The sequence below is a fragment of the Triturus cristatus genome, chromosome 11, assembly GCF_964204655.1.
Source record: "Triturus cristatus chromosome 11, aTriCri1.1, whole genome shotgun sequence".
NCBI lineage: Eukaryota > Metazoa > Chordata > Amphibia > Caudata > Salamandridae > Triturus > Triturus cristatus.
In genome coordinates this window covers 385,570,095-385,592,819 of record NC_140594.1, presented here as the reverse complement: position 1 = coordinate 385,592,819, position 22,725 = coordinate 385,570,095, and the positions used below count along the sequence as shown (strand labels likewise).

Below are 22,725 nucleotides of genomic sequence, written 5' to 3'. Positions count from 1 at the left end.
AAGAGGTTTTTGGGTTCTCACTCAGGGCTAATGGCAGTGTGTAAATTTAGAGAGGGCCTCGGGTTCTTACTCGTGGCTAATGACAGTGTGTAAAGGACAATGTCTAATGGCAATGTGTAAAATGCAGCTGCAGCTCAGGCTCTCACCCATGGCTAATTTCAGTCTGTAAAGTACTGAAAGGGCCTTGGGCTCTCACTCGTGGCTGATGGCAGTGTGTAAAGTACAGAGAGGGCCTCGGGCTCTCACTCGTGGCTGATGGCAGTGTGTAAAGTATAGTTGGAACCCAGGCTCTCGCCCATGGCTGATTGCAGTGTGTAAAGTACAGAGAGGGGCTCTGGCTCTCACTCATGGCTAATGGCAGTGTGTAAAGTAAGGATGGAACTCAGGCTGTCGCCCATGGCTGATTGTAGTGTGTAAACTACCAAGAGGTTTTTGGGTTCTCACTCAGGGCTAATGGCAGTGTGTAAATACAGAGAGGGCCTCGGGTTCTTACTCGTGGCTAACGCCAGTGTGTAAAGTACACTGGCTGATGGCAATGTGTAAAATGCAGCTGGAGCTCAGGCTCTCACCCATGGCTAATTGCAGTCTGCAAAGCACTGAAAGGGCCTCAGGCTCTCACTCGTGTCTGATGGCAGTGTGTGAAGCACCGAGAGGGACTCGTGGCTGATGGCAGTGTGTAAAGTACAGATGGAGCTCAGGCTCTTGCCTATGGCTGATTGCAGTGTGTAAAGCACCGAGAGGGCCTCTGCCTCTCACTCGTGGCTAATGGCAGTGTGTAAAGTACAGATGGAGCTCAGGCTCTCATCCATGACTGATTGCAGTGTGTAAACTACTGAGTGGGGTCCTCGGGCTCTCACTCATGGCTAATTGTAGTGTGTAAAATACCGAGAGGACCTCATGCTCTCAGTGAGTGCTGACTGCAATGAGTACAAAGAAAAAAGAACAGATGATGGACGGAATGCTGAATCAATCAAACATTCACCCCCAGTCACAGATCTGGGTTAAATCAATCATTTTTTTGCACGCCACATCATTCCAGTTTAGACCCAGCCATATACAAATCAGTCTTGACCCTGTTCCCCACGGGAACAGTCTAGCCCAAACTGCCAGGCCAGGTCTTCCCAGGACCAGAAACAAGCATCCTAGGATTGGTTTCAGGGTTTCACCCCCATCATCCAGGATAGCTTGAATCTGATGGCATAGCGAGCATAGGACCCACTTCTGGGTACCCCCTTCCCACTTAGGGCACCGAATGCAAAAAGAACAGATGATGGATGGAATGCTGAATCAATCGAACATTCACCCCCAGTCATAGATCTGGGTCAAATCCATTAATTTTTGCATGCAATGTCATTTCTTTGCATGCAACGTCATTCCAGTTTAGACCCAGCCATATGCAAATCAGTCATGACCCTGTTCTGGGAACAGTCCAGCCTGAACTCCCAGGCCAAGTCCTTCATGGACCAGAAACAAGCATCCTAGGACCAATTTTGGGGTTTCACCCCTCATCAGCCAGGATAGCTGATCTCCTCGTGTTTGCTTTGTTCGCCCTAAGTTGGCAGGGTATGCCAGACTTGGGTCCCTTGCTCACTTTGCCACTGGATTCAAGCTGGCCTGGCTGATGAGGAGTGTTACACCGAAACCGGTCCCAGGATGCTTGTTTCCGGTCCAGGGAAGACCTGGTTTGGCGGTTCGGGCTGGACTGTTCCCATGAGGCACAGGGTTAAGACTGATTTGCATGTGGCTGGGTCTGAACTGGGGTGGAGAAGTGAGCTAAAGAACGATGATGGATTCAACCCAGATCCAGGACTGAGGGTGAGTGTCTGAAAAGTTTTGACGCTCCGTCCATCATCTCATTGTGACTGCAGTGTGTACAGCAAAGGGAGGGGTTTGGGCTCCATACGTGCTGGTCATTTCACTTTGTGTAGCACAGATCAGATCTTAGGCTTCCCCGCAGTGCTGTTTGCTGTGTGGACAACAGACAGTACGTCTTAACCCCATGCTCTGTGCTTGTGGCGTCTCAAATGTACACAGAGAAGTGATGTGATCTCACGGTGAAAGATAAAGTGCCGAGCTGCACGCTTCACCCTGGTTCAGTGTGTGCAGGGTGATTCCCCGGTTCTGCTGTGGGTGGTGGTGCTGAATGCACTGTGTGTAGCTGGGGCTGGAGCGGCTGGCTCGTGTTGTTGCTAGCTGTAATACACAAAGTAGGCCTGAGACGCGAGAGTCAATGGTGGTGTTGATAGCAGTGTGTACAGACTCGATACTGAACACAGTGTAGTCATTGCTGGCCCTGCAGTTTGTGTTGTGTAAAGAGCTCAGCTCCACATGAATGACATATGTTATCTATTCCCACAGGTCTGCTACCTCTGCCACACTTTGCTCACGTTGGCCAACATGGTAGTTGGGAGTGAGGCCTCCTCCCAGGATAACTGGGTGAGTAAGCAGCTGAGTAAACCGCGCGCACAGCTGTGCATACTTGCTGGCATCAGCACGACTCTCGTGGGCTTGAGACGTCCGTCCCCCATCACCCCATGTCTAGTTTCCATTTTTGTCTTGACCTTATGTGTCCGCAGCAGAGGCATTGTTTGTCCTTCCTTGTGCCCTCGTTTTGTGCCTGGCCTGCGGTTGTACTTGTTTGAGATACCGCTTGTTCTGCATGTGACTTGTGTGACCAGTGGCTGTGTGCGGTGATGACAGGTGGCCCCATTTCAAGTGCGATAACCTGAGACAGTCATGCTTTTTTCACCGTCATTTGTGCTTTTTCCTCCCACGTTGTAAACAGTGCACCACAAGTTCCTCCAAGCAAAATGCTATTGGCTTAACAGAAAGGACTGGCCCCTGGTTGACATGGAAGCACTTGTCAGATTAGCCTGTATCTATCTCCATCCCAGTGCCCCACTCGGGTTTACGTCTCTGACAAGTGGCTATGTCGCTGTCTATGACTAATCACTCTCTAGCTCTGTTCTTTGGCGGTCTCTGCCTCTGGTTCAGTGAATCTGTCTCTGGAGTTCGCTATGTCTGTGACAATGACTGTTTCTGTCTCGAGCCTGCTTCTCCATATGGCACCCCATCCAGAGGTCTACAGAATTATTGACGATTTTTACACCTTTGCGTTGATTCCCATATGTTGGTGATTTTAAAGATATACCTAAACGGAGTCTTCTTTTTGAAAATGAGAAACATGTACAATGCAAGAATGGTGGCGTCTTTTTCTAAAATGGCATCAACAAAAGGTTCACTGTGCTAAGATCATTTTCGTCCCAGCTGTCAGAAACAGGTAGAGATGTAAAAGAAAAATCTTTTTTTTCCACAATAGTTTTTGCAATTTTGTAAGTACTAGTCGACATTTTATATTTTTCCTGTTTTTGTGTACTCACAGTTTGTGGGGGAGAGAGGTGTGAACCCTGAAACCTAAAGATTTCTGAAAAGTAGATAAAAATATGAATTCAGAAAGGCTTTATTTGTGTGGCTTGCTTATAGGTGTACCAAAGAAACTAATGGTTGAAATATAAATAGGGGAAAGTAAGTAGAAAGATATGCTGATAGGTGATAATGTTTTCATCTTGATGTTTTTGCACTAAAAAGCCGTACTACAGACAAATGTGTTGTTATGTACAACGGACTTTTCCAGTGGCAGAGATAGAACACACAATACCCAGAGCCATCAACCAAGCTGCAACTTGATTTTTCATTGTGCTTCGACCATGCTCAAATTCATAAGATAAAATCTCATGAATCAAAAATGGGCATGAAGGAAAGTTATGCATTTTGAAATGTGCCCACGAATCGGAGTTTAGGAATAGGGGTTATTTGTACCCACCTGAATTTGGGGTCCCCCATATGATGTATGGTGATGTTGAGGGCTTTTTTTAAAATGTATTTTTGGTGCACTCTAGGTTATATTTGAAAGCCAAAAATGTTAAGAATTTCAAAAGGTGTCAATAAAGTTTTTTGAAAATCAAAAAAAAAAAAAATTTCAAAAGTTAATAATATGTGTTCTACTAGTATGCATTCCAACACTTCTCATAAAAACAATACCACACACATGTGAATGGGCCTGTCGTACTGGGCACAAAAGGCCCACAAACATACCATGACAACATCAAGATTTTTGATTGAATTACATTGAATATTGGGATGAGGCTAGCCACGGTATTTGGGCCTTTGGGTAACGTACCAGCCTCATGCATTACTGAAAATTATACATCCAAGTCAGATCAGGGTGATGGGTTTAGGGAAAGAACATAGGCCCCGGGTACCTGATTGGCAGGAGCCCAGAGCACACTCAGTCAAAGCACATCAGCAGTTCAGCAAAAGTGGGGGCTATCATGCAGAAAGAGGGCACTTTCTCACATGAGCCCACTAACTTTTCTTCAGAGAATACCTGCAAATGTCAAATTTGACTAAAATCAAAGAATGTCCTCAGATTTCCTTGAGGGGTAGTTCATAAATCTGTGGGGATCAACACACATTCTACTACCTTGCATTGCTACACTTCTCCCAATAAAAATGGTTCTCCACTTATGTAAAGTAGCCTGTCGCCGGCAACAGGAAAGGTCTGATAACACCCAATGGAAACATCTCAATTTTGTCCCTCAACTTCAGTCATTCTGTGAATATGAGTAACTGCTCAATTTGGGCATAGGGTCATCCAGCATCCAGAGAAACGTACCAACTCCAAACATTTCTGAAATGCAAACACCCAGTTGTGTCAGGGTAGCATGCCTTGCATGAATGCCACTATTTGATTTTTGCCCAGAATGCCCTGAAAATTCCCTCACATTTATGAGAGTGAACGTTCCGTAATCTATGTGGCTCAACAGAAGATCTACCACCCACTGTTCCCACACATCTCCTTATAGAAACAGTACCACAGATCGACAGAAGTCGCCACACTTCTCCAACTAAAAATGTTACTACACTTGTGAGGATGGGCCTTTTGTCCTAAAGCACCTTGTGTAAGTGTCTCAATTTTGTATTTGAATTTCCATCATTCTGGGGATGTGGGAAGCTATGGTATTTGGCCAAGGGTCAGCTGGTGCCCTGGGAAATCTACCAACCCCAGATATTTCTGAAGACTAGACCTCTGTTAGATTGCAGTGTGGTGTGGCATATCTTGTTTCCACTACTTTCTACCCGGAATATCTTGCAGATGGAAGACAGAATTGCCTCACATTTATGTGAAGGAAAATTCCAGAATCTGTGGGATTGACAAAAGGCTTACTACATTCTGTCTGATAAAAAACAGCACCCCATTTCATCAATATTTTCCCTTTGAACTTTTGTCATACTTCTATCATTCTGGGGATATAGGTAGCAGCAATATTTGGGCCTCGGATTGGTGGTAAGTGACTACTGGAAACTGGAAGCACTTAAACATTCTGGAGCAAATGGCAGTCAGACAGGTTGGCCCTCAAATCTTTTTTCACTGCATGCTCAAAAAACGACAATCATGATAACATGCCTCTTCACCATTCGAAAGCAAGGAGAAACCAGGTCGCCTCTTCTGTTGCAAGAAGTTCTACCATTGGTCGAACGAACACTCAGGCCCTAATTTAGATTTTGGCAGAGCAGGAGGGCCATCACAATCCAGCAGTCTTCCCAGCCCATCAAACTTGCGGTTAACCTGCTCAGTTTTTGCTATTCTGTAGTCTAAAAAGTTTAACTAGGTAAAATGTGGTGTGCCACCTGAATTCTAATCATATCACATGTATGGTTGATAAAGAGGTTTTATCAGTAGGGTTTGGAATACAGATTATTCAGTATTGAATCTTTTATAGATTCACATGCCTGAATTTTCCCCATTGTCATGGTGGGAGTCCCACGGTAACATAAGAAATAGTGGTAATACAACATTACCATAGACCTCCATAGAACACAAAAACTCACTTAAGTAACTTTTCAGCCTCATTTTAGAACATCCAAACTTCATCCACTCACAGCTGAGACCTCAGAGTTACCTTTCCCCACAGAGCCACCATACCTCAGATTTCTTACCACACGTCGTGTGATAGGGAGTCTCTCTGAGCTCTGCTCAGTTACAGTATTTTCATCTCAACTTTTGACCTCCAGTCTCAGCTTTAGCTGCTCTCAAGGTATTTCTTGGACTTTATACTTTTGACTTTCCTGCCTTTGAGATGCCAGAGCCTAACAAAGGGCTGTTTCAGCCCTGAAGACCTGTTGGAAGTGTAGGCTATTTTCTGAAGACCCTCACAAATAGTGTCTGTATTACCTCTACCCTGACCACAAACCCAGGGAATGTAAATATTACTGCACTTTTTCAGCTAAAAACTCAAAGATAGGCAGAGTAGGCTGTTACTCTGGCTACAGAAGAAAAAGGCTGCTTCAGATTCGGAGTCTGAACCTGAGGAGAAGGCTCATTCTTCCTCAAAGAAAAGGAAGGATGGCAGTCCCTCTTCACATCATGGGGACTCTAAGAGATCTAAATGCCAGGGCAAATCTGAGCCTAAACACAGGAAATCAAAGTCAGATGCTTCAAAACCCTCTTCAGCTCCTGCGTCTGCCTCTCTGACTCCTCTCAGGGACCAATCTTCTCCATCGTCGACGGCGTAGTCGTCGAAGATTTCACTCTCCTCTAGAAAGCCAGAGGTTCCTGCACCGTCAACAGCTTTGTCGTCGACGAGGACAGTTATGACTTCGACGGCAGCAACAACGACGGGAGCTTCGACGACAGTAACAACGTCGTCGTCAACGAGGCCGTCACCATCGACGAGAATTTTGTCGTCGACGATTCCGGCGAGGACGTCCCCGCAGATGAAAGCCATCCATGCACCGTCGACGGTACCACACACTATTGTATCGACGGTTGCGGTGTCGACGAGCCCAACGACAGAAGGAAGAATCAGTCTCCTTCAGCACAGGCAAATCCAGGATTACTCAAAGATATCTCCTTTATCTCCTGCTCACCTTCAGGACCTCCAAGAGTCAGAGTATGAAGGTATGTTTGGCCTTGCATACAGTCCATCGCAGTTGAGGGTCAAGTGCCAAGTTTCTGATAATGAGGACCTTGAGAGCAATGATCCATCTTCTTATCTGCCAGGAGAATTTTCTTTTGGGGAAAGAGGCACATACGTCATGCAGATGCAAGAATCCTTCCTGGAACGTTATCCTTACGATGACAGAGAAGAGGAGCATCATCAGTTCAGGGAACCATCAATGAACGTTCCAATGTCTCAGGTGTCTGATCTCTGTCACATGCTTAATGATTATTACAAGCATTTTTCAGACGCAAATGCTCCTCAGAAGCTGTTGCCTCCCCAAGAGACACCTACTATTCTTCCGGGCCAAAGTACTCCCAAATCCACAAGGGAGAAGACCCTTCCTCCTCCTATAGTCATCACAGAGGATACTCAGGATGCTCAGACCGAAGAAGGTGAGATAAGAAACAGACACAGATGCCCATGATGAATGGGATGACTACATAGCCCCATCTCCTAACCCCCTGCTGCGGATTCCCCTCGGGCAGATATTGGGGGATTCCATGACCTTCTGGAGTTGGCTTCCAAACATTTTGATTTACCAATGACAACCCAACAGACTGAGTGTTCTTTATATGATTTTCAACCAGGCATTCAACGTTCAGTGGGAGGAATTCCTTTAATTGACTTTCTATGGCAAGAAGGGCTAAAATTAATGAAGACACCTGCCTCTGTTCCAGTGGTTCTTCCAAAACTGGATAAAAAATATAAAGCTCCAGATAACTCGCCTTTGTGCCTCATTGGTCACCCGATGCCAGACTCTTTGATCATGCAGGCAGCACAGAGAAGAGCCAAGAATCCAGCATCTCCCTGCACTGCCCCACCGGACAAGGAGGGTCGTTGCCTCGACAATATTGGAAAGAGGTTCTGGACTTTGGTGGCTACCTCCATTACAGCCTCTAATGCCATGGCCCTTTTGGGGAAATATGACCAGCAGATGTGGTCGGACATCTCTACTCTGTTGAAATATCTACCAGAGGATAAAAAGAAAGAGGCAAGAGATATTCTTTTGGAGGGAGAAAGAGCATCTTCGGAGCTCATTGATATAGCTATGGTCGTTCCATCCACTGCATTTCGACAGATGGCAGGAGCTGTGGTCCTGCGTCGCCAGGGATGGTTAAAAGCAAACACCTTTTGTCCCGAGGTACAGGCCAAGGTTTTGGATATGCCCTTTGATGGGGAGTGCTTGTTTGGTAGACACATAGACGAGGAGTTACAATCAATCAAGAAGGACACGGATACAGTCAAAGGCTTAGGCAATCTCCAACAGTGCCGCTTTCGGTCCTTTCGGGCTAGAGGTCGGGGGCAATTCTTATCCCGTCCACAATTTCAGAAGCAGTACCAACAATATCCGAAGGGTACCAATCGACCATACAACCGGTCTTTGCAGTCCAACACAGCTCAGACTTATTCGAGACCGGCAGGACGCAAGAAGCAGCAATCTGCTGGAAAGTCCCAACACTCCAATAGGAGGCAATAAAGATCATTAGACCCCTCCTACCATAGTCCCACACCACGATCACTTCTTCATTGCATCCTTTCAGAAATGGAACTCCATTTCTACAGACAGATGGGTTCTACACATTTTCCAACATGGTCACAGGCTAGAATTCATTCAGAATCCTGCAAATGTTCTACTGCGCAAATTTCTGCTCCGACACCTTCCAGATCTCAAGAAGGGAATGCATTTGCTTCTCCTCAAGCAGGCCATAGAAGAAGTACCCCATAACCAGCAAAACCAAGGGTTTTATTCCCACTCATTTCTCATCAAAAAGAAAAATGGGAAATGGAGGCAGGTCATGGACCTCAGAATGCTGAACAAGTTAATAAAGAGTCAATCTTCCAGGATGCTCTCTCATCAGGAGATTCTTTTTCTAATAGAGAAAAGGGATTTTCTGAAGTCTCTCGATCTCCTCGACGCCTATTTTCATATTCCTATTCACCCTCAACATCGAAAAATTCTCAGATTCAAGGTGGCAGGGCACCATTATCAATACAAATTTCTCCCTTTTGGTTTAAAATTAGCTCCCAGGGTGTTTACAAAGTGCATGGCACTGATAGCACTGATAGCAGCCTTCTTAAGAGGTTCAGGTTACCAGGTGTTCCCATATCTGGATGATTGGCTCATAAAGGCTCCATGTTTCCAAGCAGCAGAAGTTTCAATGAGAGCCTGTCAGATTCTCTTCCAGTCTCTAGTTCATCAATCTGGAAAAATCATCCATAATCCCGGCCAAATCGTTGGTCTTTCTGGGTGCATGTTTCGACATAGATCTGGGCAAAGCCTTTCCCACTCAGGTAAGAATAATGCGCATTATGGATATAACAAAGCTTCTTGTATCAAGAAGGTGCGCTTCTGTGAAGCAGTACAAGTGCATGCTGGGGATGATGTCCTTTTGCATCCCGCTCATTCCCAATTGCCGACTTCGCATGCAACCGCTGCAGGAACAGCTTGTTGCGCAGTGGGTTCAGTCTCAAGGCTCATTCAATGCCAAGGTTTGGATTTCTTCATCAATGACGGCCTCCATGGCCTGGTGGATGGTCAAGGACAACCTGTCACAAGGTCTTTCTTTCATTCACTCTGTACCACAGCTGGTCATGACCTCAGATGCGTCGATGGATGGATGGGGGGGCTCACCTTTAGGAACTACAGGTTAATAGCAAGTGGTCCAAACAGGAAGCGGAGTCTCTTATAAACATTCTGGAACTCAAGGCAGTGTTTTTAGGTCTGAATGCCTTCCTACCTCGGATCAAAGGTGTGTCGGTGCTCGTCAGGACGTACAACACTACGATAATGTTTTAACTACGAAAGCAAGGCGGAACGAGATCTCAGGCTCTTTCCCTTATTGCAGATATGGGAATGGCTCCTTGCCAACCACATCTCCTTGGGAGTGGAGCATGTGCCAGGGATTCACAACGAGAATGTAGACTCTCTCAACAGGGCCTCCAAGCAGTGCCACAAATGGGAGCTCACCGACCAACATTTGAAGGAGGTGTTTCAATCCTGGGGTTACCCAACATTAGATCTGTTCGCTACGTTCCTCAACAAAAAGTGTCCTCTTTTCGCAAGCAGACTTCCTCATCAAAATTCATGGGGAGACGCCTTCCAGTTTCCTTGGATGGGTATGTTCATCTATGCATTTCCCCCATTTCCACTCATTCCTTGAATACTTCAAAAAATGAAGCGAGAGCTTTGTTGGATCATTCGCATCGCTCCCGGGTAGGAAAGACTGTTCTAGTACACCGAGCTGCATCACCTATTAGAGTGTGCCCCAATTCTCTTCCCTCCAAAGGAGGATCTTCTCTACATGAACCAGGGCCAAGTGGTTCATCCATAAATTCCCTCTCTTCATTTGTCAGCTTGGCTCTTCACCACGCTGAATTTGCGGATTTGAGGCTTTCCGAGGAGTGTACTAAGATACGTCAGAAATCTCGAGCTTCATCTACGTTGAAATGTTACACAGCTAAATGGAAGAGGTTCTGTACTTGGTGTATCGCGCAAACATTGCATCCATTCTCTTCATCCATGGAACAGGTGCTGCTGTATCTCTTTCACATAGCGAAATCAGGACTTTCTCACTCCTCCATAAGAGTTCACCTGGCTGCAATTTCTAGATATAGAAGATGTTCAAATCAAACTTCTCTATGGTCTAACTGACTCGTCAAAGAATTTATGAAGGGGCTTTTTAGAGTTTTCCCGCATGTTAAGCCTCCTACAGTTTTATGGCTATTAAACACCGTTTTGTTAAAACTGATGCGTCCACCCTTTGAGCCAATACACACATGCGAATTAAAGTTTCTATACTGGAAAGTGGCTTTTCTCTTGGCCATTACGTCAGCCAGATGTATCTGTGAAATCCAAGCTCTCACCATAAAAGAACCGTATCTGCAGTTTTTAACAGACAGAGTTATCCTAAGCACTAAACCTGCTTTTATACCTAAGGTGTCTTCAACTTACCACCTCAATGAGCTGATTGTTTAACCAACGTTCTTTCCTAATCCATCCTCAGCAGAGGAAAGGGCGTTGCACTCTCTGGACATCAAACAATGCTTAAAATGTTATCTATAAAGAACAGAGTCATTCCGTAAATCTTCTCAGCTAATGATCTCTTCCTCGGCACCCAGGAAAGGCCATGCCTTGACAAGGGCCAGCATTGCACGTTGGGTCACCCCCACGATTTCCTTCTGTCATGAAAAAGCTGGTTGTCCGCTCCTTGCGAAAGCAGAAGCTCATTCTACCAGGAAAGTGGCAATCACCTCAGCCCTGTTTACGGGAGCATCTCTCCCCGACATTTGCAGGACGGCAACGTGGGCGAACGCTCATACATTCACAAAGCATTACTCCCTTGCTAGTTGGAAAAAAGCAGATATCGCTATTGGACAAGCTACGCTCCAGTGCCAGGGATTCACAACGAGAAGGCAGACTCTCTCAGCAGGGCCTCCAAACAGTGCCACGAATGGGAGCTCAACGACCAACATTTGAAGGAGGTGTTTCAATCCTGGGGTAACCCAACATTAGATCTGTTCGCTACGTTCCTCAACAAAAAGTGTCCTCTTTTCGCAAGCAGACATCCTCATCAAAATTCATGGGGAGACGCCTTCCAGTTTCCTTGGACGGGTATGTTCGCCTATGCATATCCCCCATTTCCACTCATTCCTTGAATACTTAAAAAAATTAAGCAGGAGCTTTGTCTGATGATTCTCATCGCTCCGGTGTGGGCAAGACTCTGCATCACCTATCAGAGAGTGCCCCAATTCTCTTCCTTCCAAAGGAGGATCTTCTCTACATGAACCAAGGCCAAGTGGTTCATCCATAAATTTCCTCTCTTCATTTGTCAGCTTGGCTCTTCACCACGCTGAATTTGCGGATATGAGGCTTTCCGAGGAGTGTACTAAGATACTTCCAAAATCTCGAACTTCATCTACGTTGAAATGTTACACAGCTAAATGGAAGAGGCTCTGTACTTGGTGTATCGCGCAAACATTGCATCCATTCTCTTCATCCATGGAACAGGTGCTGCTGTATCTCTTTCACATAGCGAAATCAGGACTTTCTCACTCCTCCATAAGAGTTCACCTGGCTGCAATTTCTAGATATAGAAGATGTTCAAATCAAACTTCTCTATGGTCTAGCTGACTCGTCAAAGAATTTATGAAGGGGCTTTTTAGAGTTTTCCCGCATGTTAAGCCTCCTACAGTTTTATGGCTATTAAACACCGTTTTGTTAAAACTGATGCGTCCACCCTTTGAGCCAATACACACATGCGAATTAAAGTTTCTATACTGGAAAGTGGCTTTTCTCTTGGCCATTACGTCAGCCAGATGTATCTGTGAAATCCAAGCTCTCACCATAAAAGAACCGTATCTGCAGTTTTTAACAGACAGAGTTATCCTAAGCACTAAACCTGCTTTTATACCTAAGGTGTCTTCAACTTACCACCTCAATGAGCTGATTGTTTAACCAACGTTCTTTCCTAATCCATCCTCAGCAGAGGAAAGGGCGTTGCACTCTCTGGACATCAAACAATGCTTAAAATGTTATCTATAAAGAACAGAGTCATTCCGTAAATCTTCTCAGCTAATGATCTCTTCCTCGGCACCCAGGAAAGGCCATGCCTTGACAAGGGCCAGCATTGCACGTTGGGTCACCCCCACGATTTCCTTCTGTCATGAAAAAGCTGGTTGTCCGCTCCTTGCGAAAGCAGAAGCTCATTCTACCAGGAAAGTGGCAATCACCTCAGCCCTGTTTACGGGAGCATCTCTCCCCGACATTTGCAGGACGGCAACGTGGGCGAACGCTCATACATTCACAAAGCATTACTCCCTTGCTAGTTGGAAAAAAGCAGATATCGCTATTGGACAAGCTACGCTCCAGTGCCAGGGATTCACAACGAGAAGGCAGACTCTCTCAGCAGGGCCTCCAAACAGTGCCACGAATGGGAGCTCAACGACCAACATTTGAAGGAGGTGTTTCAATCCTGGGGTAACCCAACATTAGATCTGTTCGCTACGTTCCTCAACAAAAAGTGTCCTCTTTTCGCAAGCAGACATCCTCATCAAAATTCATGGGGAGACGCCTTCCAGTTTCCTTGGACGGGTATGTTCGCCTATGCATATCCCCCATTTCCACTCATTCCTTGAATACTTAAAAAAATTAAGCAGGAGCTTTGTCTGATGATTCTCATCGCTCCGGTGTGGGCAAGACTCTGCATCACCTATCAGAGAGTGCCCCAATTCTCTTCCTTCCAAAGGAGGATCTTCTCTACATGAACCAAGGCCAAGTGGTTCATCCATAAATTTCCTCTCTTCATTTGTCAGCTTGGCTCTTCACCACGCTGAATTTGCGGATATGAGGCTTTCCGAGGAGTGTACTAAGATACTTCCAAAATCTCGAACTTCATCTACGTTGAAATGTTACACAGCTAAATGGAAGAGGCTCTGTACTTGGTGTATCACGCAAACATTGCATCTTTTCTCTTCATGCATGGAGTAGGTGCTGCTGTATCTCTTTCACATAGCGAAATCAGGAATTTATCACTCTTCCATAAGAGTTCACCTTGCTGCAATTTCTAGATATAGAAGACGTTCAAATCAAACTTCTCTATGGTCTAACTGACTCGTCAAAGAATTTATGAAGGGGCTTTTTAGAGTTTTCCCGCATGTTAAGCCTCCTACAGTTTTGTGGCTATTAAACACTGTTTTGTCTCAACTGATGCGTCCTCCGTTTGAGTCAATACACAAATGCAAATTAAAGTTTCTCTACTGGAAAGTGGCTTTTCTCTTGGCCATTACATCAGCCAGACGTATCAGTGAAATCCAAGCTCTCACCATAAAAGAACCATATCTGCAGTTTTAACAGACAGAGTTATCCTTCTTTTATACCTAAGGTGCCTTCAACTTACATCCTCAGCAGTGGAATGGGCATTGCACTCTCTGGACATCAAATAATGCTTAATGTTTTATCTGAAAAGAACAAAGTCATTCCGTAAATCCTCTCAGCTAATGATCTCTTTCTCGGCACCCAGGAAAGGACATGCCTTGACAAGAGCCAGCATTGCACATTGGGTCACCCCCACGATTTCCTTCTGTCATGAAAAAGGTGGTCATCCGCTCCTTGCCAAAACACAAGCTCATTCTACCAGGAAAGTGGCAACCACCTCAGCCCTGTTTGCAAGAGCATCTCTCCTGGACATTTCCTGAGTGGCAATGCGGGCGAACATTCACACATTCACAAAGCATTACTGCCTTGATAGTTGGAAAAGGAAGATATCGCTGTTGGACAAGCTACACTCCGAGGCCTCTTTGCTTAAGGTAGGTGGCTTTTGGCCGGCTATGTTCTCTATAAACTGTGTGTAAATTTGTATGCTGATTATACTCTTCTTGATTTTCTGATGCTACTAGTTTGAGTCATGGTGGGATGGTTCGCCTTCTGCCACCATTTCTTTTCTCTTATTATGTTTTTACTGCTTAGTAGTCAGATTCAAGCATGTCAATCTATAAAAGATTCAATACTGGAAAAAAAAACAAGTTACTTACCTGTAAACGTTGGTTCTCCAGAATGTATATCTTTTATAGATTCACATGCAACCCTCCGTCCTCCCCGATTAGGCTCACCAATTACCTCAGAGTTTGTATACATTTACACTTGTGCTCAAAATCTGAGGTATGGTGGCTCTGTGGGGTAAGGGAACTCTAAGATCTCAGCTGTGATTGGCTGAAGTTTGGATCTTCTAAAATGAGGCTGAAAAGTTACTTAAGTGAGCTTTTCTGTTCTATGGAGGTCTATAGTAATGTTGTATTACTGCTATTTCTTATGTTACCGTGGGACTCCCACCATGACGACGGAGAAGATTCAAGCATGTGAATCTATAAAAGATATCACTACTGGCGAAACACAGTGTACAGGTAAGTAAGTTGTTTTTTATCACTTGATAGTTAGATTTTGACAGTAGGTTATATAACGTATCCTTACCCAACCTTAGACACAGCCTAGGTCACACCAATGAGGAGAAGTCTGGTTAGTGTTTCTACTTCGATGTTGGACTCCTCATTGGTGTTCTCATGACGTATCTACTATACATTTTTTCTGTCACACACCTTCTTGTGTTCGTTTTGGCCCTTTTCTGAACATTTCCTAAGTTTTTTGATACTCCTAAGTGTAGTAAAATGAGAAGGTTATAATGTGCTACATTTACTCTATAAAAAGGCCAGGAACCCCCTACTTGTAATGGTGGTGTCCATCTCTTAGGGTTCCCACTTTCAAGGATTTTTGTTTTTGTGACTTAGCGAAGGGTGACAACAATAACGCTAATGAGTGGATGGTGGGATCTCCCTTTAGACACACAAAAGCTGTTTGCAATAAGTCTAACCACTGGCAATCACTTGGGGAAAGATCCAATCCATTGTTCTTTTGCCCACCATGCCACCTCAGTTAGTACCCAGCCATATTCAAATCAGTCCTGACCCTGCTCCAATTTGAACAGCCCAGCCATAACTGCTAGGGCAGGTCCCTCCTGAACCAGAACACAAGCAACTCAAGTCAGGTTTTGCCTGACTGGGGCTCTTCAGTTGGGTGTATAGCTTGGTCCAGTGGCACAGTGAGCACAGGATCCACGTCGAGTAATACCCTTGCCACTGAGGTCACACAAAAGGTAATGGTAGGAATGCTTGTAAAAAGTCTCATCAGTAGAAACCTCTCGGACTAGCATTCCAACCCATTGTTCTTTTGCCCACCATGCCACATTAGTTGGGACCAAGCCATTTGCAACCAGTCTTGGCCCTGCTCCAATAGGAAAAGTCCAGCCTGACCTACCTGGCCAGGTCCTCCCTGAACCAGATCACAAGCAACCCAAGAGGGGCTGTTGGGTCTCCCATTTTTACAGATATTCATTGGCCTTGTGCTGAATGATCCTCTGAAGGATTAGAGGAGCCCTGAAGGGTTCGGGCCACCTTGCACCGCAGGGACTGCAGGAGTTGCAGGGACCTGCGTTACACCCCTTTGCCACTGGAATATGTGTTTTATTATCCATTTCACCGTAAGAGGATTCATTTTTATTAGCGGTATTTCTTCCTGTGCCCTCAAATCTTTCTTTCATGCTGTTCTCCCTCCTTCACTCTCTCTCTTCATGCTGTCTCTTACTCTCTCCATGCTTTCACCCTCTGCCTCTCTTTATGTGTACTTCATCGTGTCCTCTCAGACTCTAATTGATGTTGTCTTTCTTCCTCTTGTTTTCATGTTGTCTGCCTATCCTCCATGTGCTTATGCTTTCACCTAAATGCAGTTACTACTCTGTCCTCCAGTGTCTTTCCCCCTAACCTTTGCTGTCCTCTTTGTGCATCTGCAGAATTACCTCCATGCATTATGCATTCAACTGGATCAACAGATCATGAGTAACATCCGCGAGACTCCTCAACTCATGTACCGCAGCAAACTCAAGAACCTAGCTGTACGAACTTATGTCAAGTGGCAGGAGCTGCTGGTGCAGAGCAGGTCTCAGGTGAGTACAGCAATAGGTAGATGGAGATTTGCTGATAGAGTTGGTAGATTTTTTTGTGATATCTGCATTCTAAGGCAAATTTCTCACTGGCCTAATCAAGCTACAAAATCTTTGCCCAGGCTCTATCTATGGCAGGTTTTCATGTACCCTACTCTCTCACCCGTTGCTTCTTCTCCCACACCTCATACACTCCTCCATTGCCTGCTCACCTTTGTTATCCTGCCGTCTGCATCACTTTGCTCTCTCGCCATTTGCTTCTCATCTTCTCACCTGCATGCCCTGTGTTGTCTCAACCCCCTCCTGTGTTGCTTCTGCCCCCAAACATATTGCTTCATATCCCCTCCATTGCTTCCCTCACTCGCTTTAAAAAGAAATGCTTTCGTACATATTTTTCTTTTAAGTTACTGATCGCACTCGGCTCTATAAGTAAACAAAAAAGAAAGCACCCGGGTCATTTAGTAGGTAAGTGCATGCGTGGTATGTGTGCCTACATAATGACGCCGGCAGCCATGTCAAAGGCTTTTTTTTTTTATCCTTTAGCCATGCTGCATAGCATTGGGGATGCTGTGCAGCACAGTAAAACACTTGGCAAAGCCAATAGTTCTCAAAGGCATGACCTGTGGGCTTTACCAATGCTTGTTTTAGGCTGAGAAGCTAATGGGACACTCCATGGTTGTTCAACCTGTGGATAAAAATGGTTTTCCTAAGAGTTAAAAAAAAATATACATCTAATTTGCAGTGGATTTGAGGAAATAGTGCTCGGAGGCTGTAATTAAAGCCTACCGAATAACAACATACATTACAGGGGGGTTGCCATGGGAGGTTACAAAATGAGACTAGGCGGTACTAAGGAGGGACTACTAAGCCTTTTGACCAATGAACAACCACAGTTTGCAGTGGACAATGGCACAATCCAATGAAAAATATGGGCGGAGAGTGGGTGGAGATTAAAGTACCCACCTGAATACAGCATGCCTCGCAGAGCAGCGCATTCGCTGCCCTGGCTCGACCTAAAAATGAATGTGACCTTGTGCTTTGTAACTGGAGCTCATGTCGAGCGCTCCAATGCCTTCGGTTCGAATTCGTACTATCATTAAGCTGCAAAATAAAAAAGTTAAAATATATATATAATACATAAGAAACTTGATTTCATCACCACACAATAACAATACACGCAGCACACACAGCGCTGCACAAATGAACCTCACATGAACAGAGTAAGGCCTCACCCTACCAGGGAAAGTGTTGCAAGCGAGAATGGGGATTGGCAGCAGCCTGGGTGAGCGTGTCCCTGCAAAAGCTGAAGTCAGTATCTGATGTGGTGCAGAGATGGATCTGTTCCAGAAGCTCTGGCACAACTGCAGCCTACAGATGATGCCCTCGGGATGTTATGGCAGGAGATGGCTCTCCAGCCGTATAAAAAGAAAATTGGCACCTCGCTGTGGGATGTGTTCTAACTCATAAGCACGCCGATGCATAAAAGACGCTCACAGATACGACAAACACACACGCTAGAACTTGACGTGCCAAGTGCACACAATCCTAGGAGGCCATTTTCTTTCATTGAAAGCTAACATCATAAAGAGCAGGCATTTGCACTCGGAAGAAACTCGCTCCTTTGAATGCGTCCCTGTTTCCATGGCTTCACTTTCATTGAGAACCTGGCCGTTCTTGGCCTTTTGGGCCATGCCAGGAATTATTCAGAAGCCACGGTGGAGAAACTACTTGTACCCAGTGTTTAATGTGACTGTTTTGGCAAATCTGCCGCCTCACTGTGTTCTAGATGGCTCTGAAGCAGCCAGGTGACATGTCAGTGCTTATAAAACTCGAAAAGAAATAACCACAAAATAGGTCACAGTGTTCACAAGAGCAGCTATTCCTCATCATAGAATGCAAAATGGGATCCTGTATGGCTTTCTTTAATGCTTGACATAGTGCCTGAGATGATACAAACTGATTCATTTGATGGGCAAAGGACGTGTTGGGGGAGGGGAGTGATGACATGCTGATCCTTTCTAACTGGGTTCCTCATTCAGCCAACGAGGTGGACCTCAAGCAAGTAATTAGTAAGTGGGGTGCATAAGGGTCAGGCATGTAATGTTCCTGCGCTCATTTCAGTGCATTTTAACCTCATGCAAATGTCTTTCCACTTCACACTCCCTTAGGCTGCATGTAGCTGGCTTGGAAGGAAAGGTCACGCCCTACTCCTTTCTTCGCTGGTTGCTGCACAACTCAGGGATGTCCTCAGAACCCCGAGGTTCCCGCATCGCCCATGTAATTTATTCATCGCCCATGCAATATATTCTGTGACTCATCAAAGGGTTTACAGAAGATACATGAAGGTTTTTGGAACCCTGAATGGAGAAGCCATAACAAAAATAAGCCAAACCAGAGCAGCCAATCACATTACTGAGGCTCGTAAATGATTTATGAAGAGTATAACAGGAACATTGCCTCTCTCACTCTTTTGGTCAATCAGGTTCATTTTAAATTTGAAAATGGTTTGCGAAGGATCCAAATATACAAAAGAGGTATGCTCTTCCTTACAAGTGGCCCTAAGTAATCACAGCTTAATACTTTCTTGTTTGCTCATAATCACCTGGTCCCATTTTATAATCCATATATTAAAAGCTACTGAGCAAATATACATTATGCTAAAACAAGGACAATTTCTGAGCAAAATTCTGTCTTCATCTGACGCTTAGTGTCATTTTATTCGGCATTAATTACCATAACAGAGAGTTAAATTACCCACTGGCAAGTAATGGGAAAAAATATTTTTGGATCAAGGCTGCAACTTTGTTCCCTCCCTGCCAGAACCAATGTGTGCCGAATTTTAAATATAGACCACTGGGCGGGTAAAGCATTTGCCAAATTTTAAAAAGATTCATCTGAGGGCATCACAGTGGGTGGGATTTTGAAGGACAGAGGAAGCTGGGCCAGGGTTTGACCATGTCGACCGTAACTGGTGCTGTAATGAACTGGAGGCCTTCATAATTAGTATTATGATCCTGCATGTGTTGACTCTTCTGGCTCATAGACCCACCAGTTGTGCTGATGGTGGTAGCTGTATAACTCCTTGGTACATTGTATGCATTTACATGTGTTGCTTCGCCAGGTCCATGTGGGTCAGTGGGAAGGGGCATTTTTTTTTCGCCATTTCATTTATGATTCTGTGCACCTTGCATTCCTTCTGGTGGGGCTTCCCCCGCTATGCCTGCAACTTATACCTGTGTTGCGGCATGCCTATATAGACCTAATTCCCCCGTCTTAGACCTAGCCGCTCTTCCTGTGCGGAGTCTCCTCTCTGCTCTTCCATTAGCGAAGCAGGTCAGAGAGGACAACAACGGGTGCATGCATTGTTAGTGTGTTTCTAGGGGTCAATCAATATCCCCTCAGAGGCGCCTTTTGTTTCCATCCCACCACCACAAGTGTTCCCATGGTCTATATGTTGCTTACCCAGTTTTCAAGCTAGCCTCCTTTATCCTCGTCATGTGCTTCCCCATCATGTGATGGTTCAGCATGTTTCTATCAGAGGCTTCTCCATATTTTTTTCGAAGGGCGCAGGTGACTATTGGGATGGAAAAGCCATCTGCATGGTAATGGACGTGTACTGCTGCCCTTAGTGCCCAACTGCACTAATGTCTGGATCCCTAGTGATGATTTTTTCTGTCATAAGCGAACACGTATCGTGCATGTGTGCTATGACGTAGGCCTTTCTCACGGATTGCAGTCTTGATGGAACAGGAGGGGCGCCCAAAGCGCTATCCTCATAGTGGAGGAAGGCTACCGCTTCCACCAGGAGTTAAGCTGCACAAGCATGGTGGTGGCAGCATACCGTGTTGTCATCAGTAGAAGTGAACAGGTTCTTTTTAACCTGTGTCATTAGAGTGAGGCCTACAGGCTCACTCACTTTTTGAATAACTTTATTTGATTGATTTCAGGCAGTCAAAATTACACTTAATAGAACCCACAAATGCCCTTTTGTGTCCCATCGGATCCCTCCCCTTCCTTAAATCCTGATCTATAATCTCAGCGTAACAGAAGCTGATAACGAACGCCAGTTCGAGATGTGTCCAACAGTGGTGCCTGAGGCTGTAGTCTCTTCCGGTAGGCGATATGCAGGTCTTCATAAAAGCAAGAACCGTCAACTATCCCCCCCCCCCTCCCACCACCCACCACCCACGCCCCAACTCCCCCTCCCGCCCTCCCCGGAACCGGTGTGCCATGTTAAAAGCCTGTGTGCATTATGAGAATGGAGATGCACTACTCCTAAGAGGTTTCTGCGGCGGGTTGGTGAGTCTAAGTAAGCGGCGGTATTTGGGACACGTGACTTCATGAAATTCGAGTGCCAGCAGCGATAGCATGGGGCGCCAGATAGTACGGAAGGAGGCTGACGAGCGTGTGAGATTAGCATGTATTCGTTCCATACCAAGGATGTACCACAGTTTATGTAACCACCCCATATGTGTTGGGCGAGTCTGTGTGCCCCATAAGGACAAGATGTGTTGAACTGCTGCGTCCATAGCTAGTTCCATCTGTTTCCCACGCATGAATTTCAATGGAAAGGTAAGCGTATTGGGCAGCCCCAGAAGTGTATACGCAGGAAAGCGGGGTATTTCCATTTCAAAGTGGGTGTCCATGTCATTTAGAACTGCCGTCCAGTACCTTGTCACCTCCCTGCAGTCCCAGAGTATGTGTGTTAGTGTGCCTTCCTCGTCCCTGCCCCTCCAGCAGGTTGGGCTACGGTCTGGGTCGGCTTTGTGCAATTGGGCCGGAGTCAGGTACCAGTAGATGGCTACCTTGACCGCTGCCTCTCGGCTTGCTGTGTTCCTGGCAGTGTGGTTTGCCCTATAATAAACCTGTTGCCATTCTTTTAGGGAGAGACTTCTGCCAAGTTCATTCTCCCATCGTCGCTGCCCAGCCAAGCGGCCCACAGGAGCCAGAGGTCGGAACAATTGATAGAGTTCAGAGATTAGTTTGCGGTCCGAGTGTTTGGATAGGAGCCATTTCTCGTAGGCCTTGAGCTTTCTACTGACTAGGGGCACGTTTCAGGCTGTAGTAACCAATGATTGAGTTGGAAGTATTGGAACCGCTTGGGGTCCTTAATATCGTGCCAGTTAGGTAGGTCGGTGTACTTGAGGAACCCATTAAGGTCAAATAAATGTCCTGCGGACCTGCAGGTCGAGGCCCGCCATTGCGGGAACGCTCACACTTCAAGCCCTTGTGGGAATTCAGGGTTATCAAACAGGGGTGTAAGGGGCGAGGGAAAGGAGGTGAGCCCTCGTTTAGTCGCCACAGTGTCCCATACTTGCATTACCGAGCGGGTAATGGGAGATTTGTTTAGGTATGCTGGTCTGTCTGAACTCGATTCACCAGCCGGGCGAGGGTGCCTGTCCCCGTCCTCGATGATTCACTGCCTGGGCGCCATTTTCTCCTGGAAGCGCCAGATCGCCTGCAAGGTCAGTGCTGGGGTGATGATCGGGTTTAATGGCTCGCCAAACCTCCTCTTCTGGTGTAACTGTGTCTCCACGTGCAGTACTGCTAATTACAGTGTTGTTTTGGGGACTTTGCGTGGGAGAGAACTAGGGGCGAAGGGCCGTGGCGGGGAGGCTCCGGAGGCCGCGTCTGTTCAGGTCGCCATCTTGGCCACGCCCCCCTCACTCACTTTTTAAAGTTCCGCTGCTGTGTGCTTAACTCACTCTTGGCCTACGTCAGTTAGATGTGAAGTGTTGTGCAGTGAAGGCTCTGCACAGGTTGTCTGTGTGACAGGTAAGGGTACAAAACAAGGATAGATCAGTGCTGTGCATGCATGGTAAGTGCATGTACTGGGTGTATGTGTACCTGCTAGGAGTGCAGCACATTTAAGATGTAGTGCTATGCAGTGCATGCATGGAGAGTGCATGTACTGGGTATATGTGTACCTGCGAGGAGTACAGTACATGAAGAGTACAGTGTTGTATAGCACACATATGGTGAATGTGTGTGCTGGCTGCATGTGTGCCTTCATGTGGTAACACAGATAGGCTATACTACTGAGCAGTGCGTGCAGAGTGAATGTGTGAGCTAATTGTATGAGTGTCTGGGATGGCACAATACATGGAGGTAACAGTGCTGAATAGTGTCTGTACTGTGCACACACACAATACAAGTGTGCCTGTAATGGTACATTTGTGGGAGGGCAGGCTTAATGAACAGGCGAGGAGGCTGTATATATTTGCCTAAGGAAG

General features: G+C 45.9%; 1 protein-coding gene across 1 annotated transcript in view; it reads left to right on the top strand.

Moving 5' to 3' along the window:
* The first annotated feature begins 16,348 nt into the window (after positions 1–16,348).
* FAM178B (family with sequence similarity 178 member B) overlaps positions 16,349–22,725 on the top strand; it is a 64,191-nt gene continuing 57,814 nt past the window's right edge. Inside the window, exon 1 of the mRNA XM_085634518.1 lies at positions 16,349–16,495. Coding sequence (XP_085490644.1) covers positions 16,385–16,495 — 111 coding nt within the window. The 5' untranslated portion in view covers positions 16,349–16,384. The remainder of the gene's footprint in view (positions 16,496–22,725) is intronic.